At 49.6% G+C, this 17,951-nt stretch overlaps 1 protein-coding gene across 6 annotated transcripts in view; it reads left to right on the forward strand.

Annotated features, from left to right (window-relative positions):
* The window catches only part of DOCK7 (dedicator of cytokinesis 7), a 187,989-nt gene that overhangs the window by 113,032 nt on the left and 57,006 nt on the right, over positions 1–17,951 (forward strand). For 3 of the 6 annotated variants that reach the window (XM_055137873.1, XM_055137874.1, XM_055137879.1), the window contains exons 19-26: positions 83–169; positions 1,352–1,583; positions 4,016–4,180; positions 5,955–6,124; positions 11,629–11,721; positions 12,835–12,924; positions 14,111–14,206; positions 17,722–17,862. In XM_055137873.1, coding sequence (XP_054993848.1) covers positions 83–169; positions 1,352–1,583; positions 4,016–4,180; positions 5,955–6,124; positions 11,629–11,721; positions 12,835–12,924; positions 14,111–14,206; positions 17,722–17,862 — 1,074 coding nt within the window. The remainder of the gene's footprint in view (positions 1–82; positions 170–1,351; positions 1,584–4,015; positions 4,181–5,954; positions 6,125–11,628; positions 11,722–12,834; positions 12,925–14,110; positions 14,207–17,721; positions 17,863–17,951) is intronic. The other 3 variants (XM_055137877.1, XM_055137878.1, XM_055137875.1) reach the window with 2 other exon arrangements.

Raw genomic sequence — 17,951 nt, forward strand, 5'->3', positions numbered from 1 at the left:
CTTTCCGCACTGAGCTTGTGTTTGCTTTCAGAGTTCGTAAGCTGCTGACGCGTCCGTGATCGTTCCGCTTCGTATTTTATAGGTTCCGCTTCCTGGCATGAAATGGGTAGATAATCACAAAGGCGTTTTTAATGTGGAAGTTGCTGCTGTTTCTTCTATCCATACACAAGTAAGTGTTTATTTTTAAAAAATAAAATAAAAAGTTTTTATAATTGAATTCACTTGAATGGATTGAACACATTGGCTAGTATTTAGATAGGATCTTGTTATCTCTCTGGAAGACTTCTGGAGTCTATTTTTATGCCCCATTGGGCATTCCTACGTGCCCAATTCCTAAGCAGACACCGTGTCCGAGTCCCCAAGCCCGCATGAAGCCCTGTGCGGGACTGGTCCTGAGCCGAGAAGCTCATCCCCCACCTCCCCTGGCCTCTCCTAGGTTCCGGGGTCTCAGGGGTCTCAGGGGAAAAGGCCCTTTGGGGTCCTCAGTCCCGCTCTCTCCCCTGACTCTCAGAGCTGCAGGGCGAGCCCTCGCCCCGGACTGTTCGCGTGACTGGAGGGAGAGCTTGAGGCAGGAGAGGGAACCGGTCAGGGACCAGCCGGGGACCAGCAATCAAGGGCTCCTGGGCCCTCTGCCAGTGACCCGTCTCCTCCTGCGTGGCGTGAGCCGGAGACTCCGAGAAAGGGACAAGGTCGACGGGGCCGATTCCGAAGGCTGAGCTGAGGCTGCAGTGTGGGCGCTGCCACTTCTGTGGGGCCCCGGGGCCACCGTGCTCTGGCCTCGGAGGGGCTGAGAGGGGGCTGCTGGGGACCGCGGTGGCTGCCGCTGCGCCTGCCCTCCCCTCAGACCCACAGCCTTCACGCCCGCTGACCACACCGGACCCCTGGGAGGAGGAAGTCCGTTCCCCGGCCGCAGACCAGGCACACCACTTCCCACACGCCCTGTCAGCCAGCAGAGGCGATGTGCAGCTATTCCAGCGTCAGGGTTGCAGAATGTGGCAAAGATCGGGGCGGGGGGGGGGGGGGTGAATAAATCCTGCAGGTGCGTGGGTGGGTTGCTGACACGCCTGACTCCGTGGCTCCCTGGCTGAGCTTCAGGACGGCAGCCTTTCCCTAGAGAAAGGAAATCCCAACTCAGTGTCCGTTGATCTCTCGAGTGATGGCTGGGATGCGGAGGGGCCATTTTATACCATGTGTTGAGTCACTGGTTGTGTGGCCAGCGGCGGGGTCTGTCTGCCCAGGGACCTTGCGGTGTGGTCAGTTAGGATCAGGTTCTGTTCGAGGTTCGTGGTCGGGGGCGGGGAGAGGCAGAGTTTCATCACTGTCCTGCGCTTTCTTCCCGGCTCTGTTCTAGGACCCGTATCTCGACAAGTTCTTTGCCCTGGTCAATGCCCTGGACGAACACATGTTCCCGGTCCGGATCGGAGACATGCGCATCATGGAGAATAACCTGGAGAACGAGCTGAAGAGCAGTATTTCCGCCCTGAGCTCGTCCCAGCTGGAACCGGTGGTTCGATTCCTTCACCTTCTGCTTGATAAGCTGATACTCTTAGTCGTCCGACCTCCTGTCATTGCTGGGCAAATTGGTAATGAGCTTGTATTCTTTTTTTTTTTTTTGCTTTTTGGGTCACACCCAGCAATACACAGGGGTCACTCCTGGCTCATGCACTCAGGAGTCACCCCTTGCTCTGGGGACCATATGGGATGTTGGGATTTGAACCCGGGTCGACCGCATGCAAGGCAAACGCCCTACCTGCTGTGCTATCACTCCAGCCCCTGAACTTGTATTCTTAAGGTCTGACTTTGTAGAAATTTAAGCACAGTCCATAAGAACCATATTTTCTGTGCGTTTTGTTTCTATTTTCCGCCTTTTTTTTTTTTTTGGTGGATTCTTAGCTTGTTTATTTATTTATTTATTTATTTTTGCTTTTTAGGTCACACCCAGCAATGCATGGGGGTTACTCCTGGCTCTGCACTCAGGAATTACTCCTGCGGTGCTCAGGGGACCCCATGGGATGCTGGGAATCGAACCCAGGTTGGCCGCGTGCAAGGCAAATGCCCTACCCGCTGTGCTATTGCTCCAGCCCCTCTTGGCGTCTTTCTAATGCCAGAAAGAGATAGCTATTTCTGGGCTATTTGTTTTGGTTTGGAGGCCACACCCAGAGGTGCTCAGGGCTTACTCCTGGCTCCGTGCTCACGGTGGTCTGGCTGATGGCCTGACACTGCAGGGCCTGCGCCACACCTCACCCGAGGACCCTCTCATTGAACCACTGGCTCAGTTGGTGAGAGTCATGGGTAGTGGCCCTGGACCTCCTGAGTACCACCTGAGAGTCCTGAGACTCCCAATTTTGTGTTCAGTGGTGACACAGAGAAGAACATCACTGAGCCTTGTAGGGATCCGATTGAGGGAGGAGGGGTTTCAGTGGAGGGACGGCCTGGGCTGAGCATTTGAAGGTGAGAGGGAGCCTCGGGTCCTGAGGGATGGAACAGCAGGCCAGCGCCAGCCTTCGGGGTCCTGGGGATTCTCAGAACTTAGAGGGCTGGTGGGCAGAGATGGTGTGAGGGGCTGACGCAGGGCCCTCGTGATATCCGGGGACTGTTCTCTGGTGGGGGTCAGTCATGCTTGAAGGGTCTTGGCAGTTAGCAAAGTCACGTGACTCGTCTGGTTTTTGCAGCAATGATCGTTGGGTGGAGAAGGGCTGAGAGTGGAGAGTCGACAAGCAGGGAGACAGGATCTTGTGGGGCCTCAGCAACAGGAAGCCAGTGAGATGGGGGTCAGAAGGGATGGGGGCTAGAGGAGACGGGGCGGGTCACAAAGTACTGAAGAGAGCACATTGGAGACAGTTTTAAAAAAAAAGTGAATGCTGTTTATTGTTGGGGATTGTGTAGTGAAATATTATTGTAGTAACGGACCCGGGCAGAGCACCATGCACTGGGGCTTGTGCTCTGGGCTTTATTCGTGCTGCTGCATGAAACCCTCTCAACAACGCGGGGTCTTTACTCCCCACACCCTTTCGTTAGTGAAGGAGTTGATGAGTGTCATGCTCAAGGCCAGAGGATGCAAGGCCAAGCAGTTGCCTCAGCCTCACTGGGGAAAGGCCTGCTGGGGGATGCAGAGAAGTAGGCAGTCAACAGTCGAGGATGAAAGAGCTAGAACAGCTTATTTTGCTCCTCAAAGGCATGTCATTAGAGCAGAAAGCAGTGAGTGAAGGCCTGAGAATTGCAGAGTTCCGGGTATGGCTACCTGCACTGAGCATGGGTTTGAGGAGAGACTAAAACCAGCTCAAGGCTTCCAGAGCATTCCTCAGTGAAGCAAGCCTGGAGGAGAGGAAACGTGGTAGCTTGGTCCAGAGAGGAGGCCCCGTTCCCCTCGGAAAGGAGAGGAAAATGGGTTCTGATGATTCGTAGGAAAGTCTTAAAGACGTCAAGAGTTTATGAGACATGAGACATGCTACTTAGGTTTCAAAAGTCATCTTTAAAAATGAGTAGTTACAGGGACTGGAGCGATAGCACAGCGGGGAGGGCATTTGCCTTGCATGCAGCCGACCCAGGTTCTATTCCCAGCATCCCATATGGTCCCCTGAGCACCGCCAGGGGTAATTCCTGAGTGCAGAGCCAGGAGTAACCCCTGTGCATTGCCGGGTGTGACCCAAAAAGCCAAAAAAAAAAACCAAAAAAATGAGTAGTTACTTGTCAGAGGTAATGCAACAAATCAGTTTCTTTTTTTCCCCCCCTTTTAATCTGCAGCTTTATATCTGACAGTCGTTACAATTAATGGTTGGCTGGTGTTTTCTTTTTTGACTACCAAACCTTTACCATTTTCACATTAAATCGACTTTCGTCATTTTTATATGAAAGCCGTTTTGACTCAGCGCTCCTAAAATAGGAAACTCAGCATCAGACATCCTCATGCGCTTTGCCTAACTGATACCTGTTAGATACGTAACGCACGTAAGGGGGTTTGTTTCGGAGCTTAACTGTCTGGGAATTCATGCCAGCATGTCCTCCGCTTTCAAAGTGAACCTAGGTCAAGCCTCCTTTGAAGCCATGGCATCGATTATCAATCGACTTCACAAGAACCTGGACGGCAGCCAAGACCAGCACGGCCGGAACAGCCTCCTCGCCTCGTACATCTACTACGTGTTCCGCCTGCCCAACACTTACCCGAACTCTCCGTCACCAGGTATCAGTCCTGTCTCGCACAGGTCATGCCCTCGGGCCAGGGAGGCGAGCACCCTGGGGGCCCGTTGCGGTGTGTCCGTTCAGTTGCAGGCCTGGGTTGTGGAGCCCTCCTGTGTGCATCGCGTTCTCTCATCTCACTTAGATCCTGGGTGCATTCATTCTTGGAAATGAACTTGAAAGTTAGGTCTCCGGAAGCGTTCTGTTATTCCTTTCTAAGATCAAGAGAAGGTGGGCTGCAGAGATGGCGTAGGCTTTTAAGAAGGCCCTGGCGTCGCATGTGCCAACCTGACTTAATCCCTGGCACCACGTACCATCCCCAGTGGTGGAAATAGACTAGCCCCTGCACACTTCGAGGTGTGACCCCCCAAACTCTAAAATATAAAGCTGGAGATGTGGCTCAGTGGTAGAGCACTTGCCCTGCGTGTCTGTCCTGAGTTCAGTTCCTGACACCACCGTCAATAACAAAAAGAGAACTAGGATGTTCTGTCGGTCATTCAGAGTGATGGTGACATTAATGAAGGATTGTGATGGCTCAGCTGTTCCTTGATAACCTTGTGAAAGCGACAGTAATTGAGACTATTCTCTAGGATACAACTCTGAGCTCATCATGTTCAGAAAGTATTAATAGAATTCGGGAAATTAGAATCCAGAGTCATTACTTGCTCTTTGTGTAACCTTGGTTGGCAGTGCTGGGAGGGCAAGGGGATGCCAGAGTTTGAATAAATCCTCAGTAGTTCAGTTAGTGATTAGATTAAAAGGCAAAGAAGTGCCTTTTTCGCTATAATCAAACCCAACATTATCTTTTAACCAAAGGTCCAGCAATAAATCTGTAATTTTACTGATTTTAACTCTCCCCCCTCCCAATTTTTAAAAGAGACAGTACAGGGGTTCAGGTGTTTACTTGCATGCAGCTGACACCAGTTTGATCCTTGGCATATGGTCCCTCAAGCACTGCCAGGAGTGATCCCCGAACACAGATCCAAAAGTCAGCCCTAACACGACAGGGTATGGTGCCCCCAAGAAAACTTCTTTCAAAGTGCCATATTGGTAAATAACTCCTCTGCCAACTAATCCATAGTCTTTTGGGTTACTATGTATGTAAAGAAGGCATTTTGCCTTTTTATAAAATCTGTTCTTTTAGGAGAATTATCCTTTGTTTCTTGAATGTTTATTATAAAGATGCCATTTTGTCTGTAGTTTAGATTATCATTCATGAAGACAAAAGGCTCATTTAAGACATGTGAGTAGTAAATTGGCTTTCTCTCTAGTGACCCTCAAAGTGCTGTGCAGGAGGACAGGACAGAGGAGCAGATATCAGCAGGAACATGTGGGCAGCAGAAGTGAAATGTGTGCTTTCTATTTTGTATTTATAGTAGCAATAACAGGTTTCATTCCCTTGACCCTGAAAGAGCCTCCAATCGTTGGGAAAGACGAGTAAGGAGAGGCTGCTAAAAAATCTCAGGACTGGGACGAATGGAGACGTTACTGGTTCCCGCTTGAGTAAATCGACCAACAACAGGATGACAGTGATACAGTGAACATACAATCTTAGAAACATTCACGAGAACATCATGTTATTGGAGATTCATACACTTTGTCAACTCTTATGAAAGATAGCAACTTCTGTCATTAGTACTTGAATGTTTCCCTTAATCATACTATCTTTCACTTTAAAGTAAAAACAATTCATGATCTTTGGAATACTAAGAAAGTGGCCGAGCCTTTGGCGGGTCGGTGGCCGAGTCTGTCTGATTCCATCTTATTTTCGGCTTCAGGGCCCGGGGGCCTGGGCGGGTCCGTGCATTATGCCACAATGGCCAGATCTGCTGTGCGACCTGCCAGCCTTAACCTCAGCCGTTCCCGGAGCCTCAGTAACAGCAACCCTGACATTTCCGGGACTCCCACGTCCCCCGACGATGAGGTCCGCTCAATCATCGGCAGCAAGGTAAGCAAGACCCTCCCCGCAGAAGTGCGGCTCTCAACCATAGAGGGAAGGTCCAGCTTTAATTTTATTTTTAATCTCACAAAGTATTTGACTTATTAATATGATATTGTACCTTTTCACTGTCTTGGTAGAAACACTGTTTCACATTTCTATTAATATGTCTTTGGAGCTCTGCTCAGAAACACCTCCCAAATCCTGAAACCTGCCAGGGCAGCTGGTCACGTATAACTCTTGTCTGTCTGATGCTTCTGCATGTAGAAAAACAGCGAGATTGATTTTCTGTGGAATGAAAAGATACCTGTGTGATTGCAGGGCTAAAGGGCCAGGTCCCTGTTGATTTTTTTTTCCTGCATATTTGTTTTGAGGTTTCACTCTCTGATGGGCCAACGTAGGCTCCCGGGGATCACACCGGGTCTCCCACAATCCAAACATGCACTGTCGTGGGCGAGCGCAGTGAGTAGTACAGCACGTAGGGCTTCTGTGCTTCTGTGCACGTAGGGTGTTTGTCTTGCACTCAGATGACCTGGGTTTGATCCCTGGCATCCCATGTGGTCTGCCCTGAGCGCTGCCAGGAGTAACTCCTGAGTGCAGAGCCAGGAGTAGCAACTGAGCATTGCTAGGTGGGACCCAAATACAACAACAACAAAGCACACCCTGGCCCATTGAGCTATCTCCTTGGCACAGAGAAACAATAGGAGCATGGATTGGCCAGGTGTGTTACTCCGGGAGCATGTCACATTAAAACTGTGTCTGCTACCTCAGAGTTTAAAAAGTAGGTCTTCCCGAACGATGCCTAGTATTGTCCCAGACAGCAAGGAATGGCCAGCCCATCTATTACTGTCCAGCCGTAGACTGTAGCGCCTATGTCTTTGTCAACCCCCAAATATACTCAAGGACCAAATCGTAACTATTTTTCCATATCTGAAGAACAAAAATAGCTCTATGTTTGAAAAGCTGAGCAAAAGAACAGTGTAGGCCAAGGTGTCGGCTAAGATGTAGGCCAGGAAATCCTGTCACATCGGACATTGACCAAACAAATTCAAACGTATTTTTCCTGTTGGAAAGAAGGAAGAGATCTGGGGCTGGAGCGGTAGCACAGCGGGTAAGGCGTTTGCCTTGCAAGCAGCCGACCCGGGTTCGATTCCCAGCATCCAATATGGTCCCCTGAGCACCGCCAGGGGTGATTCCTGAGTGCAGAGGAGGAGTAACCCCTGTGCATTGCCAGGTATGACCCAAAAAGCAAAAAAAAAAAAAAAAGAAGAGATCATTGTTACGGAGTCATGGCCAGCCCTTTGGGTATTTTAGTCTGTGTATTAGGATCTGTGGAAAAAATAGTCAGTATATTCTAGGGCCTGTGCTTATATTATATTATATATATATATGTATATATATTTATATGTATATACATACATATATACACACAGATACATAAGCTTGAACTTATTAGAACTCTATTTTAAAGATGTGGATGATTTTTGTTTGTTAGGTGATATATTTCAGCGGTGCTCACAAACATCAGAAATATCTATGAATAGTTAAGTATATTTTGCTTTTTCAGAAGCTTTCTGTTTGTTTCTGGGCCACACCTGGCAGTGCTCTGGCCCTCCTTCTGGCCCTGTGCTCAGGTGGCCTGGGGGGTCAGGCAGACACTTGGGGTGCAGAGATGGGACCTGGTTCAGCCGGGTGCGGTGGGAGGGCCCTACCCATTGTGCTCTCTCTCTGGCCCAGAAGCTTTTATTGAGCTATGGCATTCCTAGTTTTATTTTTTTTTTTATTTTACAGAGTAACCTGAGTAATATGACAAGTTTTATTTATGTGATTCATAATTTTATTATCAAAGAACAAGTTTGTTTCTCCCCCACATATATTTCTGTGTTTAGAAAAGAATTCAAATTTTTAAATCCTTGTCTTCGCTTTTCATCTTATTTCATTGTAATAGAGGTAGTACTTAGTATTATGTATGTACTGTAAAGTACTATAGTTTTCAATGGAATATCTCTGATGTATGAATTATAAAAAGTTTTTTCATTAAAGAGCTATTGATACCATTTTCTTCAAGGTTTCACACTTAAAATGTCTCAGTTTTTGTAGGTTTTATATTATGCCTCATTTAGCATCCTAATTCTAGAATTTTCCTTTATGCGATATGTTTGATTATAATATCAAGGATAGATTTAGCACGGAGGTCTACATACACTAGAATGATGATTTGCATTTTTCCAAGAAGTTCATAAAACAGCACATAAAAATGTAGACGTATTTTTGATGGTAATGACATATATGTAGACTTCAGAGCCATCAGAAGATGAGAAAAACGAGAATTTATCTTATGACAACTCAGCCTTATCCTCATCAAATTTTATTTAAATGGCTTCTGTCTTCTCTTTTTCCTTGCAGGATTCTTGGGCTATCAGTTATTCATAATTCCTAATAATAATGGTATATAATTTTGTCTCAGAGTTGACTTTCAGCGCATCAGAAATTTATTTATAGCTGCTGTGCATTTATTCTGAGTTTACTGGCCTGGAAATTCACGAACCTCGTCTGCGGTGATGGTGTCCTTCACCCCAGCCCACGCCTGGTCCTACATCTTGCGCTTTTCGGAATCTCGGTTTCATGCCTCTTGTTTAACTATTCGTCTCCTTCCGCCCTCTGCTGCCCCAGCTCTCATCATCTCTCTCCCCGCTGTGAGGGCTCCACTGACTCGATCATACGGTGTTCTGCTGCGTCCCACGCCCTTTCTCTTTCTCCTGCTCTTTTGCCACTAAAAGCCATGACCAGTCACTGTACTTGTCCCCCTCTGCTCAAGCCTGCCCCTGCACCCCACTCCCCGTCGTCTCTTGTTCCATTGTCCACTAAACCTCAGACTTCCAGCACCCTGTTAGCTCCCATGGGCCGCCAGCTGGCCTGAGCAAGCCCCGTGACCACTCCCTTGGGCTTAGCCCACGAGCCCAGGGGGGTCTCCGAGTTAGACCTGGCACGCCTGGGTTCCATCTCCTTTCCCACTGTCCCAGAAAGGGGCTCTGTGGATTCGTTTGTCACCCCAGCCCTGCCTCAGCAGGCCACCAAGTCAAGGACTCTGTGGCAGACTCACCAGCACATCTGCCTGCCGCTGTCCTCGCCACGGGCTTCATCAGCCAGTTTCCCCTGCCCCTTCGCTGCACCTGGACCCACGCCAGCTGCTCAGCCCCTGTTTCCTTCCTGCATGGGGACGTCTGGGGACGCAGCCTCACCCACCCCTGGCACGCCCGTTACTCTCCACTGCTCTCTCTCCCCTTCTCACCCAGCGCCAGTGTAGATGTGGATTCTGACCCAGGAGCTCATGTGCTGGCGGCACCAGGCGGTAATGTTACGTGGGCTTGACAGGCGTGCTCACTTACACATGCAGATACTCAGTTAGCCTGCTCCTTGTTGGCTGGCGCTCAGGAAGCTGGGGTTGGGACAGTAGCGACTGTCCAGGAAGTGCTCAGGAAGCTGGGGTTGGGATAGTGCCGAGTCACTTGACCGAGGACGCTGTCGGCTGGAACGCACCCCTTCGGGCCTGGGGATCGAGCTGGGGCCCCGGCCCGCTGAGCCATCTCCCTGTCCCCACGTAGGGCCACTTGATGTGATTTTTCAGTTCCACGGCGTCTGAGTTACGGCGGAGAGCTGAGCAAGCTGTTCCGAGACGAAAGCGTCCTGCGTGTGGGGCTTGGCCGACCCCGAGGGCGAGGGCCCGGCTCCTGCTGCCTCCGTCACTCCTCTGTCTCTTCTTTTCTCTGCCCCTCTTTCAGCCTCCGCGGGTTGGTCCCGGGCTTGTGCTCTGTTGCTGAGGTCGGTCCCTCTTGGATTGGCCTCTCTTTGCCCAGTAATTCTCTTATCCCCCACCCCTGCCCCCTTTAAGCTTGTCCCAGGGGTTCGTGCATTCTCAGGATCCAGCCCGGAGGCTGGCCCACGACTTCTGGGTCTGGAGTCTAGAGCATCTCAAGTGATTTTAGTCATCAGTCAGGTTTAAGACGCTGAAGTAAAGCCCCTGTACCCTTCACCTGAGGACCTACTAGCCTCTTTCCGAGGACAGAAGTATATCGGATACATTAGCAGCTGCTAAATTATCTATAATCGTATAGTGACAAGGAAGATTCCTAAAGATAGCGCCAGCTTAAAGTTTTTCCCTATAATAACTAGATAAAATAGTTAACCCGCTATGTTTAATTGCAACAAGTACAGTGGCCCCAAATCTATCATCATTATATTAGGGAGGAGAAACTTGGGGCATCTTTTTACATTGTCACTATCACTGTCACTGTCATCCTGTTGCTCTTCGATTTGTTCGAGCGGGCACCAGTAACATCTCCATTGTGAGATTTGTTGTTACTGTGTTTGGCACATCAGATACACCACGGGGAGCTTGCCAGGCTCTGCCTTGGCGGTGGGATACTCTTGGTAGCTTGCCGGGCTCTCCGAGAGGGGCAGAGGAATCGAACCTGGGTCGGCTGCATGCAAGGCAAACGCCCTACCGCTGTGCTGTCGCTCCGGCTCACTTTTTACATTAATTTTTAAATTTTTTATTTAGGTAACAGTTACAGATAGTGTCAGCTTTTCATGGTTTCAGTGTACAAAGTTACTGCCTCTCTCCACAGAAGCCCCGAAGACACCCTTCCCCCATCACTGCCGCCTTGTCGCCTCAGTCCACTTCTTCCTCCCCCTTTGCCCGATTTCCCCACTGCTCTGTGATCTCTGCTAGTCCAAGGCCAAGGGTGGCCATTGTTTTGTAAGCATCCTCCCCCCTCCCCTTCACTTTGCTATTGGTCCCTGAAAGAAACAGTATGAGGAGACAAGACCAGATGCAGTAAGGGGGAAACACTGTGCAGAGCTTTTCAGTGGATCCAGAACGAGAAACAAGCTGTTCAGAAAAGCATGGGAGGGCCGGAGTGACAGTACAGCGGGGAGGGCGCTTGCCTTTCGTGCCACCAACCTGGGTTCCATCCCCGGCATCCCTTATGGTCCCCTCTGCCCGCCCAGGAGAGATCCGTGAGCGTAGAGCCAGGAGTAGCCCCTGAGCATTGTCAGATGTGACCCCAAAAACAAAAACAAGAAAAGAAAAAGAGAGACGAATGGCATATTTCCTTTAAACTCCCGTCAAAATACAGAGGAAGTTACCCATTATTAATTTGTGCAGCCTGTCCTGAAATAGAGCTTGTGTTTGGTGTGTGTGTATGTGTGTGTGTGCGCGTGCACCGGAGTGGGTGTGGAGGTGGTGAGCGTGATGCCGTGGAAACGTAACTTTTCGATACCTCAGGGTGACCCTTTACATAAAGAGAAGTTACATTTCAATGCCTCTGCTCACTGTTCTTATTGACTTATCGATATGGCAGTTCTGTAATGACTGAAATCTCTGATCACCTTAACAGTACTAATGAGAACTCATGTCTGCCTTAGAAATTCCGAGTTACCTCAGGAATAATGTATGGCATGCCACGTGTGATGTTTCTATCCTTTCCAACTGCTTTCTGTTGTGTGCTTAGGGTTTAGATCGCTCCAATTCCTGGGTTAACACTGGTGGTCCCAAAGCGGCCCCCTGGGGATCCAACCCCGGTCCAGGCACAGAATCAACACAGGTGGTGTTTCTATTAGAGGTTGGCTGATGCTGTTCCCCTCTAGAACCTTCCTTTTTCTTAGTGTCCGCTGTGGTTTGAAAAGTGTCTCTCCGTGTGTGTCCATAGCGCATCTTCCAGCCGCTCTGCATGAAAGCCGCCACTTGCCCCTGCGATGCCCTGCCCCTCCCCCTGTCCCTCCCCCTGCCCGCCGCGCCCTCCTTGCCTGCCCCAGGGCCTGCTGCCCGTGCAAGTGAGTCTCTACCGTAAGGCCTCGTGTCTTCGGTAGGAGTGCAAAGAATTCTGTGTGGAAAAGACCCGGGTGGTTTTCCACTGGCGCTCGCTCTAAGTGTAGCCGTTGTGTCATTTTCATTTAACATTGACTCTCTTGGTCACTCTCTTTTCCTAGCCACGGGCCAGAAACATTGGCGACCCGCCGAAATTAAATACGGACAGCCTATGCTCCCCAGGCTGTCAGATGCATTCATTTGTCCTGTGTTGCAAAGTATGAAATGTGGTGTAGCCCCGTGAAATTAGGTTTTGCGTCTTGCCTTTGCTTGGTGGCTGATCTGCATGATACATCCAAATATACTTCTCCTCTGTGAACTGGGTTTGGACAAAAATGCTCTTGTTCTTTTTTGATGGGGGCGGGAGGGAAGTCCATGTATTATATTATAAACAATGCGTATCTGACGTATTTGGGAAATGTGTGTAAATCATAAAAAAAATCAAAGAATTTGTTCTAAAAGAAATTTTTTATTTTCTTTATGGAATATAAAATTCTTGATGTTTATTTTTTACTTTTTTTTTGGACTAAGACCAGTTGAGAAGTATGTTTTTTGCATTTTACATTTTCTTATTAGCTATGTGCATGTTCCTAAAACACATGGTAAAAAAAGTTTCATTCTTTGCAGCACTTTGAATTTATATATTTGCTAAAATACGCATTTTAAAAAAAAGACTAAAACTATGTAGAAGTCACTTTGGTACTTCTTGTGCATTGTCCTTAATTCAGCTCAAATGATGAAAATGAGATGAGTAGGATGTACCTGGTCAGTGAAACTAAAACGTCCTGTGTAAAGTCACCCACAACAGATTTTGATGTGATTTCGTCATTCATTCATCTTCACTCCATAGGCTGTGGATCGAAGTTGTAATCGTATGTCTTCGCACACTGAGACGTCAAGTTTCTTGCAAACATTAACGGGACGCTTACCAACTAAAAAGGTAGATTTATATAAAGACAATTTGTTACAAGGGGTACCTACCTCCCACGGTTAAGAAGGCCATTCATGTAGCCAGTATGAGATCTGGCGGTCATCATGTTGGGTTAAAAAATTATATTTGGGACCTGGAGCGATAGCACAGCGGTAGGGCATTTGCCTTGCACGTGGCCAACCCGGGTTCAATTCCCAGAATCCCATATGGCCCTCTGCACACCACCAGGGGTAATTCCTGAGTGCGTGAGCCAGAAATAACCCCTGTGCATCACCAGGTGTGACCCAAAAAGCAAAAAAAAAAAAAATTATATTTGAGCCACATTGCTGGGCCGGTACCTGTTGAAGAGGGTCTGCCTCTTCAGCGCCAGCCTCGTCACACTATGATGATAGATAATTTATAATCTTTGGACTTGGCTGTTTTGGGGGGATTCTAGTGAATTCAATTTTGATCATCCAGTTTTGACCCTCCCCCCCAAAAAAAAGAGATTAAAAAAAAAAAGAAATGTATCAACTCTTATTTCTTTTCCTGTAACTCCTGTTTTGTTTTAAATCTCCAGGGAAAGGAAGATGAGTTAGAAAAATTGTCTCTCTTAGTAAGATCTGTCGATTTGCTTCTCGTGCACAGCCCCGCGGGTCCTTCATACCAGTACACACGGCTATGCCAGTGCTTTGTGTCTGTAGCCGTTGGAAGGCAGGAAATCACCACTCCATTTACCAAAAAAAAAAAAAAAAAAACCAAACCAAACAAAAAAAACAAACCTTTAAACTACCTGAAAAGATGGAAATTAAAATGGCTTTTTATCAAAAAAATTTTTTTTTAAAAATGTAAGGGTGTTTCCTACATTGTACCAGCAAAGTTCCCGAATGTGTCGGCCCCTGTTGAAGTCCGTGTGCAAAGGCGCAAACGGGGTCTCGCTTGCAGCCGTGAGTCGCTGTCCTGTCGCTGCCTGCAGGTACAATGCAGGGGCCCCGCCCCACCCTCCTTTCCCGCACCGCGTCTTCTCTCCGGAGGGAGCGGGCGCGGGTCCCCGTCTCACCTGTGCGTCGCCGTTTCGTTAATGGGCGCCCGTGGTCGCTGCATCCATGACCGTTCACCGGCCCCCCCCGGGGCCGATGCCATCGTCCCTCCATCCGTCCGTGTGTGCGCCCCCGGCCCGCGGCGCCCGCGCTGACCTGGCTTTCCTTCCGCGCAGCTGTTCCACGAGGAGCTGGCGCTGCAGTGGGTCGTGTGCAGCGGCAGCGTGCGGGAGGCGGCGCTGCAGCAGGCCTGGTTCTTCTTCGAGCTGATGGTGAGCAACCCCGCGTCCGGGTCGGCCCTCCCCGCGCCCTGCCAGGGTCTCTCCCTCGCGCTACCCACCCCCCCCCCCAACAAGCGCTCTTCCCAGGGGCCTTCCAGACCCCCCACGGCCGGGGTCTCGTTGCCCGTGGCTGCGCCGAGCACTGTGGTGGAGTCGTCCAGCTAACAGCCGTCCTAGCTCACTTCAGGGGGTGCTGCAGAAAGCAGCCGTGCGTAGAAAAAGGAGGAGGCCTCGGGTGGGGGCTGCGGGAGGGTCCCTCGAGGTGGCACAGAGGGTAGGACGCTTGCCTGGCGTGGGGCCAACCCAGGTTCGCACCCCAAATGCGATTCTCCAGACCCTCTCAGGAGAGATTCCCCGAGAGTCCAGCCTTGGCCCCAAAACAAAACAAAAAGCACCAGGGGAGGAGCCTACGGTGCTGTCTTAGTCGGGAGACAAAAGTCTTTCGTCTGGAGTTGAGGCGCTGCGGAGTCGCTTACCAAATAGACTGCCCCGCGGTGAGCTGGGACAGTTTGCACAAAGGTTACTCCTCTACGGAGGCATTTCTGATCATTCCTCTAGCCATTTGGCTGTGACAAGCACATACAACAACTTATTGTGTGCCTGTTAATGGGGCAGGCAGGGGCGGGGAGCTGGGAAAATGTGGGCAGTTGGTGGGGGGGGAAGGGCACCTTGTGGGGTTGGTTTGGGAATATTGAAGGCCCGAAACGGCGGGATTATGAACAACTTTGTAAATCATGGTTCTTTAAATGAAATTTTTTTTAAGATTTATAAAAGAACTTTATAGACACCCCTTGCTCTTGTAACGAGGAGGCTCTTAGGGCAATATCCGTTACATGGCCAGTGAAATCTGGGCCGGGAGAGGGTGGCTTAGCCATGGCCCAAGTGTGGGTGAGGTCTAAGGCACCACCCTGGGTCGAGCCAGGAAAAGCAAACAAAAGCCCTTCTTGGGGGGCTGGAGCGATAGCACAGTGGGTAGGGCATTTGCCTTGCACACGGCTGACCCAGGTTCAATTCCCAGCATCCCATATGGTCCCCTGAGCACCGCCAGGAGTAATTCCTGAGTGCATGAGCCAGGAGAAACCCCTGTGCATCACCGGGTGTGACCCAAAAACCAAAAAAAAAAAAAGAAGAAGAAGAAGTTTGGGCTGAAGCTATAGCACAGCTGGTAGGGCATTGCCTTGCACATGGCCCACCCAGATTCGATTCCCAGCATCCCATATGGTCCCCTGAGCACCACCAGGAGTAATTCCTGAGTGCAGAGCCAGGAGTAATCCCTGTGCATCGCCGGGTGTGGGGTGTGACCCAAAAACAAAAACAAAAAACAAAAAAAAGAAACCCTTCTTGCTTCATTTTAAGTGCCTTTGCAAAGAGGTCGTGCATATTTAATATCTAATATATGGGTATGCATGTAAGCACTCAGGTGCACTCGGAGCAGAAACCCCCTGCCCGGCAAGGATCAGAGAGGTGGAGCAACATGTCTGAGTACACACAGCTTGGGCCACACACAGCAGGGATTCCTAACACTCGTAGTTGGTCCCCTGGCCCTCGAAGGCTGAAGTCATTGACATGTTCTCTTCCGAAAGAAGTATTTTGAAAAGATGAGTAAGAAACGAAAAGAGGGGCAGGAGAGATAATACAGTGGGTAGGGTGCTGGCCTTACATGTGGCTGCTCCGGGTTCAACCCCCAGCAGCCCATATGGTCCTCCGAGCTGCCCGGAGAATGAGCCCTGTGTGTAGAGTCAGGAGTAGGAGGGCACAACAGGGCATGGGCACTGCCAGCCCCAGGAAAACAAAACAAAAGGAGAAGAAAAGAGCAAGACCCAAGAACCAGAAAGGGTGAAGGAACAAAGGGAGCGTCGTGCGTGCCCAAGGCTCACCCTCAGCCCTGGTCCCTGTCCCTGAGGATAAGACACTTCCCATGGAGTGTCTTGATCTGCAAGGACAAGGAAATAAAGTCAGAAAATTAGAGAGAAAGAGGTCAGGGACCACGTGCCAGTGATACGCATCTCGCGCCTCCCCCAAGATAATGGACTGCACATTTCTAATGACGCGCTTTGCCGATAAGGTCAATTTTTGAGGGGCTGGAGCGATAGAACAGTGGGTAGGGCGCTTGCCTTGCACGTGGTCGACTCAGGTTCAATTCCCAGCATCCCATATGGTTCCCTGAGCACCGCCAGGAGTAATTCCTGAGTGCAGAGCCAGGAGTAACCCCTGAGCATCGCCGGGTGTGACTCAAAAAGCAAAAAAAAAAAAAAGATCAATTTTTGACTTATTTTTGGCAGCCTTCACAGAGTGCCATGATCTTCTCTAAACCTAAGTAGTGGAAGCGCTGCACTTGAACTCCGGGCGCTGTTCTGAGGAACTTTGAGCCTGGCCTTCAGTATTCCCTGAACTTAAGTTTCTTTCCTCCCGTTACCTCATCACTGTGATACGGGTCTGTATTCGAAACGGCTTCGTCAGCTTAAGGAAGTCCCGCAATGGTTAATTTTTGCCTAGTTATTATTTTCCGTTCATATTGGGAGCAAGCAGGCTCCATACGACGGAATTCAGGGGCTGACCCCAGGGGGATGCTTGGTGCTCCTAGCAGTGCTTGCTCGGGGGACCGCGTGGTCCCAGGGATCAGTCTCAGGACTCCCAGATGCTCCAGTCCTTTGAGCATCTCCCCGGCCTTGACAATACTGTGAACGTTTGATGTGAGCCCCCGTGTGTCTCGGTGTGCTGCTAAGGGCCCCAGGGAGTCCAGGTTTTTTGTCTCGGAGCCTGCTGACTCGGTTGAGTCTTGATACGATTTCATACTTGACTGGTTTGGGGGCCACACCCGATGGTGCTCAGGGCTTACTCCTGGTTCTGTGCTCAAGGAGCAGTCCTGACAGTGCTCGGGGACCATCTGGGGTGTCAGGGATCAAACCTGGGTTAGCCGTGAGCGAGGCAAGCGCCCTACCCGCCATACTATGGCTCTAGCCCCTACTTTTTTTTTTTTTTTTCATTTTGGGTCACACCCAGCGATGCACAGGGCTGACTCCTGGCTCTGCACTCAGGAATTACTCCTGGCGGTGCTCAGGGGACCATATGGGATGCTGGGAATCGAATCCAGGTTGGCCACGTGCAAGGCAAACGCCCTACCCACTGTGCTATCTCTCCAGCCCCTCTAGCCCCTACTTTTAAACAACTTGAAAGGGTGAAAAAAAATTTTTTTTTCATCAACCTGAGGTACAGAATGATTTTCTTCATTTGCTTATATAATGTTTAGCTCCTGAGTGAGTTTTTCTAAATGCATTGCCTAGTGCCAGGACGGTGGTGACAGCTGTCAGTGGCTGAGGGGTAGCCAGTCCGCTCTTGGTTTTGTACCTGAAATATTGCCGGCAACCTTTTCAAAACATGGGGCGCTGAAAGTAGTTCCCCCCCTACTTAGTCACATAGTCAACTGTAAAAATGACCCTCATGCTCCAGTCCCTGTAACTGTTCATTACACGTATGTGAACTGTGGCTTGTCCGTTTCTGGTCAGGTGAAGAGCATGGTGCATCATTTATATTTCAATGATAAACTCGATACCCCGCGGAAGAACCGTTTTCCAGAACGCTTCATGGATGACATTGCGGCGCTGGTCAGCACCATCGCTAGTGACATCGTGTCCCGGTTTCAGAAGGTGAGGACGACTTGGTTTGGGGTTGTTTTGTTGTGTTGTGTTTTTTCAGTTAAATTCCTCTTTCAGCCTTAATTGTCAACCAACTTGTT

This window comes from Sorex araneus, chromosome 5 (genome assembly GCF_027595985.1).
Source record: "Sorex araneus isolate mSorAra2 chromosome 5, mSorAra2.pri, whole genome shotgun sequence".
Classification (NCBI taxonomy): Eukaryota; Metazoa; Chordata; class Mammalia; order Eulipotyphla; family Soricidae; genus Sorex; species Sorex araneus.